The 11,377-nt window shown below is 38.0% G+C and overlaps 1 protein-coding gene across 1 annotated transcript; it reads right to left on the reverse strand.

Moving 5' to 3' along the window:
• Positions 1-6,320: 6,320 nt before the first annotated feature.
• On the reverse strand, positions 6,321-11,073 carry LOC143856747 (replication factor C subunit, putative (DUF620)). The gene is made up of 3 exons (XM_077367021.1): positions 10,672-11,073; positions 9,632-9,997; positions 6,321-6,989 (listed from the first exon to the last, which is right to left on the reverse strand). The coding sequence occupies exons 1-3, from the start codon at positions 10,954-10,956 to the stop codon at positions 6,369-6,371; spliced, it is 1,272 nt and encodes a 423-aa protein (XP_077223136.1). The 5' UTR covers positions 10,957-11,073; the 3' UTR covers positions 6,321-6,368.
• Between the last annotated feature and the right edge of the window lie 304 nt (positions 11,074-11,377).

The raw sequence follows: 11,377 nt of genomic DNA on the forward strand, positions 1-11,377 counted from the left end.
ATCCATATCACCATATCAATAAATATCTGTAATCCAACTGAAAACAAGAATACTTTATGATTAACCAAGAGTTTGAGATACAATCTAAACTCAACCAAAGGTAGTTTCACATATAAGTGAACCTCATTGATCTTAGAGGAATTCATTTATGGTGTATGATTCTCATCACGATCCAAAATAAAGTTTCACAAACAAGTGAACTCTATACATACTAAAATGAAAGCATAGGCTCCATGACTTTAGAAGATTTACTCATCAAGTACGCCATCATCATCAAAGTCGAAATCAAGACAAGCTCCTCCTTTTTCGCCAATCCCTGTGAATTACCAAATATGGATTTCATGAAAATGAATCCAATCATTTGTGTAAAACATTAAAGTATCTAGTTCTACCTGAAGAAGAACTTAGTACAATTCCATAATTCACGAAAGTATCTAGTTCTACCTGAAGAACTTAGTACAATTCAAAAATGGCTGAAAAAGTATCAGTATCACTCTCACCATAAGCATCATTGTCAAGTTTCAATAAAGAACAAGACCTAATAGTTTCTTTTTCAAAGAACCATTTCATGTCTCCATTTGAAATGTTACAGTCATTTTATCCATATTTGAGATAAGCTGAATCATCTATATATGGAATGTCCAACCTTTCCCAAAAAGGATAACCAAATTCAAGTTAAGTTGTATTATCTATGTATGGAATGTACAACATTTCCCAAAAAAAGGGCATGTCATCAAATGTGGAATGACACACAACAACTGTAAACATCAAGGAAAACATATCAAGTGCCTATCTTTGGGCCAAAAGGGAGATTTGAAATTCAAAATAACTTGGATGATGTAGAGATTACGACATGTCTACACAGTCTTTAACCCCATCTCCCCCACAGTTTTGAATATTCGATCTTTGTTCAGTCCCTTTGCGAGAGCATCGGCCATATTATCCTTCGATCTCACATCAATCAAAGTGATAATCCCGTGTTCAATGAGATAATTCAGCATGGCATGTTTCAGCCTAAGATGTCTCGTCTTACCATTAAAGAGTGAGTCATTCACAATTGTAATTGTAGCTTGATTATCACAGAACACACTTAAGGAATTAATCCTTAACTGAGTTAGTGGAATGTCCATAATCAGATTCTTTATCCACTCTGCTTCATCTCCTTCAGAAGTTAGAGCATAAAGTTTCGATTCCATAAATGACAGAGCAATGCAAGTCTGTCTCTTCGACTTCCACGCAACATCAGCTCTACCCAGGGTAAACACATAACCACTGGTAGACTTATTGTCTTTTAATTATGAGCCCCAAGATCCATCAGAATATCCTTCCAATACAGGAGAATGGCCACCATAACAAAGAGCATAATTTTGAGTACTCTTAAGGTATCTCATCATCCTCATAAGGGCATCCCAGTGCTCATGGCCAGGATTACTAGTGAAATGACTCAGCATGCCAACTGTAAAGGCTATATCTGGCCTAGAGCAACTCATAGCATACATGAGACTACCAATCAGTCTAGAATAATCTAACTGATTCACACTGTCTCCTTCATTAGAGATCATCTTCTTGGTATAATCAAATGGTGTCTCAATCGGTTTGCACTTACTGTATCCTCATATAGAAAGTTTTTCAATATAATGGGCTTGGCTAAAGGAAATTCCTTGCCTGTCAAAACTTACTTTTATACCAAGAATGGTCTCAACAACATCTAGGTTTTTCATGCCAAATTCTTTACCCAAGGTTAGTTTCATGTCACTCACTACAGAGAGATCGGAACCAAGAATCAACATGTCATCTACATACAGGCAAATAATTGTGACCTTATTCGACACAGAACGATAATAAAGGCATTTATCAGAGTAACTCGTCAGAAACCTAAAGCTCTTTACTACTTTGTCAAATTTCTGATGCCACAATTTAGGTGCTTGTTTAAGACCATATAAAGATTTGTTTAATTTACAAACCTTGTTCTCAAAACCTTTCATGATAAACCCTTCAGGTTGATTCATGTAGATTTCTTCTGACAGTTCTCCATTGAGAAATACTGTCTTTACATCCATTTGATGCACAACAAAATGCTCAATAGATGCCAAAGCAAAAAAAATTCTTATCATGGCCAAATGACAGACCGGTGAGTAGACATCAAATTAGTTTATCCCACTCACTTGAGTATAGCCCTTAGCTATTAAACGTGCTTTATACCGAGCTATGTATCCGTCAGGATTAAGTTTCTTCTTCAATATCCACCTACAGCTCACAGTCTTAGCCCATTTTGGCAAATCGACTAGCTGCCAAGTTAGATTTTACAGCAGAGAGCTCATTTCATCATCAATGGCTTCTGCCCACAACAAAGAGTCCCTATATCTCATCGCTTCCTTAGAGGATGATGGATCATTATCTAAATGGTAGGTCACAAAGTCATAACCAAAAATTTTTTGGGCACACTATCTCTTGTAGAAACTCTTACAGGAACTGATTCAGAAATCAGATTGGGACAAGTGTCAGAAGTAACTGGTTCAGATTCAACCGGCAATTCTGTAACCATCTCTGTATCGCCTGGTATGGTCAAACCTTGATCTCTGAGAAATTTATTCTCAAAGAAAACTGCAGCTCAAGATTCTATAACCATATTGGTTGATAGATCCAAAAATCGATCAGCAGCACTATCTTTTGCACCACCTAGATAAATATAAGTGTTTGTTCTAGTTCCCACTATAGATCTCCTTGGGTCTGGTATCCTCTATTCAGAATGTGATTTACAGTCAAAACTGCTTCTCCCCAATAACAACTAGGCATGCCAGCTGTCAATAACATAGAGTTTAACATTTCTGTTAACGTCCTGTTCTTACGTTCAGCTATGCCATTAGATTGAGGCGAATAAGGAGCAGTAGTTTCAAGGATTACACCCTGAAAGGCATAGAATTCCTTGAAACCTGTCGTTGTGTATTCTCCTCCTGTATCACTCATAAATCTCTTAATGTTCAAGTTCAGTTGCAATTCTACTCGATTCTTGAAACCTTACTTATCAAAAGCTTCATCTTTTGATTTTAACAAATAAATATGACAATATCTTGACATATAGATGATATGTCTAATAGTGAAACTTTTAAAATCACAGAGGTCATAATGTATTAACTCAAGAAGTTATGTGCTTCTTGAAATCGAACAAAAAGGTTTTCTAGTGATCTTGGTTTGCGCATATACTTCACATCTATCAAATCTAATCGATGTATCTAAACGTATATTATAAGTTTTAGCAAGTTTGACTATTTTCCTATAGTTCACATGTCCCAATCTAGTGTGTAACAACTTAGGATCAATAAGAGTTGAACTAACCTGACTAACGATTTCATTTGCTAAACTCAATCTATACATACCATCGATTAAGAATGCACAACAAAAATAAAAAGAGTTAATAGTTAAAGTTACCCTACCACCCAAAAAAGATGAACACATGCCAGCATTGTCTAAAAGACTAATGAAAATTAAATTCTTTTGAATAGCAGGAACTACGTTAACATTTCTTATAGTTAGTATTTTTCCTGAAGAAAGGACCAGGTTCGCAGTTCCAGTGTGAGTCACCTCCGCCTCTCCACTAGCAACTGTAACGGTCTCTTTTGCTTCAGCAACATCTGTAAGTAGTTTCTTAGAATTGCAAACATGGCACGTGGCTCATGTATCTAACCACCAATCTGAAGAAGTACTGGCCTTATCTCAACATAGCAACAAAACTCTTAGGCTCAGCCTTGCCCACCATCATATGAGCTGCCTTCTGTGGTGTGTCGGATTTAGGCTTCTTAGGTAGCCAACAGTCTGTTGCAAAGTGACCCAATTTCCCACAGTTGTGGTACTTGCCCTTCTTTTTCTGAAAGAAAGTATTTTTGGTCTCCTACTTGGGATTGTCACTTTTAGGTGACTTGGATTTCTTAGAAAATATCGTGGAATTTGATACTGTGTTAGCAGCAGATTGTTGCTGTCTAACCATCTCCAAGTTATTCCTGGCTCGATTCTCATCTTCGATTCGAATGAATCATTTGAGATCATTCAGTCCCACTTGCACCTTTTTCCTATACACTTCAGTGTGAAAAGAATGCCATTGAGATTCATCAACTTCTTCAGTCGAGTCAGCAAAGGTACTTAAAACAGTGTAAAAACAATTCAGATATGTTAAACTGAATTGAGTCTTTCGCTTCCATGAATTAAATTCAGACCCACCAAAGGATGGAAGTGTGATCATCTCAAACAGAATAGCATTCTTGTCGATTGTATTATTTAGATAAAATTAAAAATTGGAAAGACTGCACCTGATTGGAGAGACGCAGAACCAAAATCACAAGTACCAAATCGCAAGAACCGCAAGTGAGAACCGAATCCAAGACCCGAACTGCAACGAACCGCATGAACCGGGTGAAAGACCGGCAAGAAACAGCTACTAGAACCCGCGCATCTAGTGTAGTGGTATCATAGTACCCTCCCACGTCCAAACCGCCACGCACAAAACAATTGAAGAAACCCATAGCTGACGGTGGAATAAAACCACGGCCAAATCGTTTGGGAGGGAGAAAAATTCACACCCAAGCCAATCTTGGGCCAACAAGGAGTGTTCCACGACAAGCCTCTGCCAATTCATGGTTTCACCCAATGGCTAAACCAAGTTTACTTCTCTTTTAAAATTCCAACGAGAGATGGAGAGAGCCAGCCGAATATTGTTGTTAAGTATTTATAGAGGGTGCAGTGAGAAATCCCAACCGAACATAAATTCCAAGTTTAATGGCGCTTGGATTATCTCTCAAATATCAGTTCCTTGAACCATAACATGGGTTTATGCACCTCTGGTTTGTGTAGAAAACTGATGATGTCGTGAGCAGTTTGATAGAAGAAATCAACTTGCTCAAGGCCCGAAGGAAGAACGTTCGCATTTGTCTCTTTGTATGTAATTCTTGGACGAGAGAAAACAGGCAAGAAAACGATTGAACAAATCAAAACATGGAGTCAAACGTCTTAATTTGAACCGATCCCAAATCTACGCGCCCAAATCTTATATTTGTAGAAGAAGCCCAAAAAGAGTTTCGCTTTCTACCACCACAGATTCATTCAAAAAAAAATAATTTCGGATTCTACTGGTTGGGTTGAATCCCTCGCCCTGCTGTTGATCGATTATCTACTTCAACTCATAGCTTGTGTACTGTTCTCCCATGCTCGGTGATTTTCCTTAAAAGAATCTTAAATTAAACAAGGGCTTGATGAGGGTTCGATGAGAAACACAAGAAACATAATCGTTTGTCCTGAGATCAAGACCCAATCAAAACCCAAGAAACAGAATCGTTTTGAAGAAGAAACCCACGATTTTGAGGGTTTGATCGAGAAGCAGAGGTTTTTGGTCTTGCCGAGAGGAGATGGTGAGGACGATTCTCGCGCAGAATTTCCTTGCCCTTTTTCACCGTCAAACACGAAATCACCAAAAACGTATTTAGGGTTTTTTAATAATGCTTCAAGATTGTTAGAGTAATTAGGTCAACCGAGAGGTTGCTTGAAGCATTACACCCAAGGTATCTAGTTTAGAATATCAAGTTTGTTACCTCCAGCCCCTATATATAGAGATACACTAGGGTTTTAATAGGTTAATGGGCTCTAGCCCAAGTAGGCCGACTACACCGGTCCATTATCTTATTGGGCTTATATTAGAACATGATAGGGTTATATTATTTACCCAACATTTATTTCCGTACGACTGTTCAGAGAGATTTCATTTGTTGACTTTATTTATTATTTATGCTGAACAGGTTAATGGTGGAATAATGGGGAATTAATTTTGTGGATTTACTAATGATTTAATTTAATGGTAGACCTTAGCTACTCTGCATACCTATGTTGATTTGGTTGGATAGCCTTGTATACATGTGATGTTGTGAGTTTGTGACATGGGTGTGCAGCACTGTCACGTGCCTGGGCTTGTCCCCGGTTCAGGGCGTGACAAGTTTTCATGACATTTTTTCAGCCAGAGAATGGGTGACCACCTTGAATTCGCCGGGAAAAGATTAAGCCTGGCGGTTAGGCTGACTTTTCGAGGCGTTTATGATGGCGGGAAGAAACCAGTTTCTTGTAGTGCCCCTCCATTTGTAATATGATAAGACATGCCCGCTACTACATTGTGGTCTCATCTGTGATTGATCTAGATTTTATATCTGATTCGACTGATTTTAGTTGGAAATCTAATGTTGGGCTATGCGGTTGAGATCAAAGGTAGGCCCACTATGTAAAAATGGACTCTCTCCATATATTATTCCTCACTTCTAACCCTCACCATGGCGTTTACCCAATTTCTCAAGCAAATCTATATAATTCTATTGAATATACACGAAAACATTTTACATCTCTTCTTCCTCCTCATCCATAGAATCTGAGTCCTCAACATCAATGGCCACAACCTTAGAAGAACCCAATCTGTTGGAAGCTTGAAGCATGACAGGAAGCCGCATGTTCTTCACCGTGACATCGCATCCCTCCTGTTCTTTCCTCAGGTCTCCCGGTGGCAAGAAGCAATCCGTTGACAATCCCCATATGTTAAAATCTACCTCTTCAATCGTCCATGTCTCCTCCATTCGTGTTCTTGTGTGGCTATCCGAGTTGTTCCCAAATCTAAACAATGAGACAGCGGTCCGTCCAGAGTGTGCTATTTTAACGCCATCTATCAGTCTATAGTCTTCTATCATCGACTCCATAGTTGTTTCCCAGTAGACACTCTCAGTGGTGGATCCTTTGATTCTAAGTAGATGAGAATCTTCGAATTGGACGAGGAGCCCCGTCTTTTGGCTGAAACACCCCCAGATCGTGTGGCGGATGATCTCTACACTGTTGCTACTTCTTGCTTTTAATGTTGATCGTTCAGCTTCGAGCTTGAGCAAGAAGCAATCCTCGTCGTTGATTGTCTTCTCGCCGACGCACACAGCATTGGAGAATAAGTTGGCTGTAGACCTTGGATCAAGACCCTGTGGATTACACACTTATCTCGTTAAGTTAAAGTCTAATAAAATGCTAGAACACATTCTCTTTGGGTGTGTTTACATATGTGGTGTTGAACGGTGACTCAAGAAGCTCTCTACATATGCAATTAAGATTGTTATATCTGCTACGTTTCTTCCTTCAGCCAGCCTCCTGAAATGTATGTATGACTACATTTTTACATTACAAAGGGTGGCCCAAGGAAGAAAAAGAGGCGAATATATAATTTCCCGGGGAGTGATAAATCGACCCCCATATAACCCAGAGGAGAGAGAAAGAGACATAGGGGTCGATTTAAGATATTTGCAGGTCGATTTATCACTGCCCTTTAAATATATTGTTATATATTGGCCAATATATTGACAGAGATCGGTATCGAAGGCGGTGTAATCTACCAATGTATCAGGAATATTTTTGATATATTGGCTGACATATTGATACCGGAGGATTTGAAATGGCCAATATATTGGTACCTTCAAACCTGATATCAATGACAAAAGGAAAAATTATATGGTGTCCATGAGTATTTATACATGACATTGTTACAAATATCTATCTCAAGAATTTTTGGACGAAAGAATATCATTGAAGATTCCTGTTGTTTTATATCATGAAAAAGTAAAAAATTAAAAAATTAAAAAAATCTTTAATGAGATATCTTTTATTTATTTTTATCATTTTATTAAATTATAAGAACTTAACATAAGAAAATGTATTGTAAACATTCAGAAAATAAATCACTAAGAAATTAACAATAGAAAAGCCCCCTATATTTTAGATTAAGGCTGGTTCTCACTGAATTTTCCTCTTTTTTTTAATAATGTAATGTGATAAATGATAAACTGAGAGGCTCCCATGCAAAAACAAGCTAGGAGGGCACCCCGTTGGTCCATCTCATCTCAACAACGTTCATTTATAAGGGCACTGAAGTGAAAAATATGACAATGATGCAGATAAAAATAAAATAATAGGAAGAATAAATGCCCTTCGTTGAGAAGGACCAATATGAGCTCCTCATTGTATCATTCCTCTTATTAAATTATCTTGTTTGCAATATTTTAAAAAAAAATTGAGATGTTTTGTGGGTATGGTACATACACGTTCTAGTCGTAAAGTGATCCAAACCATTCATCTCCTTTATTGGACAATACAAAGCCTTTAGTCTGTTAAAGGAAATTTGTGTGTTGCTATTAACTCTTCAAGCTGTCCATTTTACACCCCAAAAGATGAATGGTTAGGATAGAATAGTGTATATGAGTTTGGAGCTTTTATGGACAGTTAGTTGGACACCATTAAGATTATAAAAAAATTCGGCATGACACCCAAGTCAAATATTACAAACTTGCACGGTCGAAAATGTCTAAAATGTTTCGCTGTTTACACTGATTGAGATTACAAGGGCAGTTTGGGTCCTTTTACTTTGAGAGAGGATCAATTAACAAGAGTACTTTATTCTCTAAAGTTCAAAAGCGCCAATATATCAACAGAAATGATATACATACTCTTTGATTTGAATCAATGAACAAAAGTACTTTATTCTAAAGTTCAAAAGCGGCAATAAATCAAGACGAATGATATACACTCTTCTTGATTTCATAAAGGCACTCCACACCTCACTAATACTTTCTTACTGGCTATTGAGAGTTGCTACAGCCTCTACAGAAGCATTAGAAAATGTGTATGAGTGATTGGCCGGAGTGCCATTACCGAAACAAGTGAGTAAGAATATCAATTCCATAAATCAAAATTCGCAGAAGGTATAAGACCCACACTGAACAATGGGAATCCATTGGAATCAATGCACAAGTCCTTTGACAAAGGAGAAATTTTAAATCTAAAAAGACACTGAGCATTTAAAATAGGGAATGCTATACTCGCCCCTATTTCTTCCCTGTACCACCCCATTGCGGTGAAAAAAGAGTAGTCATAACTCATAAATACACTAGAAGGGTAGCCCGGGGAGGAAACGAGGATGAATCTATCACTTCCCTTACAATATTAAATAGTGACTTTATTTAATATAATTGGTGCAAATTGAGTACGAAAAAATCTAATTTATTACACTCATTGGAAGAAAAATCAATTTACTAGCGTTTCTAATTTTTTCTTCTCTCTGGCTCATTTACTCTTTCTTTCTTTTTCTTTTTTCTTTTTTGTACTTTCATGAAGGTGGAGTTATGCATAGACCCAATAACTACAATGGAGAGAGGAGGGAGTCCTGTGAAATTTTGTTCTCTACAGCTCTGAACACCAATATTACGTGTAGAGTCAGTTATCACCCCTGAGATGATAGTAAACTATGTATTTATCACTTTTTTATAATTAAGAAATATTTTAGATTATTTAAAGAGAAAAATTTTAAAATCACCCTATTTTTGGGAAATTGTAAATCAAAATCAATGTTTACAGTTTTGTGGAAATTCCATATAGCCTTCAACACTGGCACTTTGGCCGTGTATCTCCCGAGCTCTCTTATCTTGCTTTTATTATCACAGCACTATAATCGATCCATTCAATTGGGGCCAACAATTTTGTATTGGGTTTTTGAAAACTCCACAAGGGCGTTTCCATATTTTACTTTTGCATCCTCTAAATAAGGGTCTATAAGGAAAGGAAAACTAAAGTTTACCTGTAGTGTTCGGCGCAAGGGCCTTGGGGGTCCTCTAGATGCATGTGAGGGGTGCCATGGGGTCTGCCTCCACGCCACCTTCCCATCACTTCCAGCACTGATCTTGCATCCCGACACAACGAGCTCCAAGCACCATAAATCAGGCCTCTTCTGCCATAGAACAAATCCTCCAACCTCTCCATTGCTCCCTCTCCTAACCTTCGCCACTTTGTTCTTGTTACTAATTTTAGTATCCCCTGTACCAAATTCTGATGCTGTCATCCTTACCTTCCCCATTGCATACATGCTGTTAATTGAGTTGAGAACCTTCTCGCCACCAGTTGCAGCTATGTATTGCTGCACAATATATTTCGCCATCGAAGTTTCCTACAAATTTATTTCAAAAAATAAGTCAGATCTCAAAATTCTCATATAAAGTTAGGTGGCTCATGTAAATCTAATTATGTGGTTTGAGTTCAAAATTCAAACAGGGAAGATCAAATTATGGCCCGTTTAGATACCCACAAGATTTGGATTTGGATTTCTGCCCTTTATGCTTTAAGATTTGGATCTCGATCAAATCCTTAGATTTCCAAATCAGCTACAACAGCAGAAAAAAAAAAGAAAAAAGAAAAGAAAAGAAAATCTGATTTCCAAATATGTTCTGCAAAATAGTATTTGGAAATTCATATATGCCACAACTTCTTCACCCTCTCTGCTCCACTACCTCTCCTCTCCAGTAGCAAGAGTCTCTCTCTCTCAACATGAGTATGAGGATCGAGGATGATCGATTTATTTTGTACCCGAACAGACTATAAATTTTAAGTTTGAGATTAAAAGAAAAACAATCTGAGAATTATATGACGAAAGGGCGTACAAACAAGTACTCATCATCACAACCTTGAGATTCGATCCAAGAGCGGCTCATTTTTTGAGAAGCAGCTGTTGGATCAAATACCAAGGGTGGTACTTCCATGGAACCACCCTTATGCATTTGTGCGCCCTTTCATCATTTTCTCGAAAAATCTGAACATTTCTAAAACATAACAGTGAAAACTTACAATGGGGTGATCTTTTATGTTGCGATTTAGGGAGGGGTCAGTGGATATGGGAAGAGGGATAAGGGGAGCACCGATGACGCCGAGCAAGAGCTGGAGCTCTGTGTTTCGGCCACCGAAGAGTGAAGATCGTTCGACGGGCGATCCCATCCATGACTTGATATTTTGCCACGATCTGAGATTCCTATTATTGTTGTTGTTGGATGCAAACATTTCTTCGGGAATGGGGACTTCGAGAACTGTTTCCAACCCATCTTCTCTATCGAAATTTGGGCACAATTTCCTCATGAGTGAGAACTCAAAAACAAGGTCTCAAAATCTGTCGTCTCTTTATCTTCCTTTCTCCCTAAAAGTCACAATGCGGGGTTGCTGGTCCACGTTACTGTCTTACCTTGGCCCATGCTAACGTGGGCTGCTCCCCTATTTGTCGGCGTCGTGATTGCCGCTCTCTCCCTATGTGCTTTATTATATAGCTTTGAATTTTACTTTTTAAAGAATATGTCATATTCATTTATTTTTATTTTATGTTTTGAAATGTGGATTTGCTAGGGACCATCATAGAAGGCATTTCGTGGATAGTCTGTAGCATGAGAGAGCAGCCACATACGCTCACTTTCAACAGATTATGTCTTTATTCATGATGTGGCACGAAATGCCTTCTGTGGTGGTCCCTAGCAAATCCCTTTGAAATGATACTTGTACTCCCTTT

This window comes from Tasmannia lanceolata, unplaced genomic scaffold, assembly GCF_043159265.1.
Source record: "Tasmannia lanceolata isolate RefF3 unplaced genomic scaffold, GAP_Taslan_0.1 ptg000023l, whole genome shotgun sequence".
NCBI lineage: Eukaryota > Viridiplantae > Streptophyta > Magnoliopsida > Canellales > Winteraceae > Tasmannia > Tasmannia lanceolata.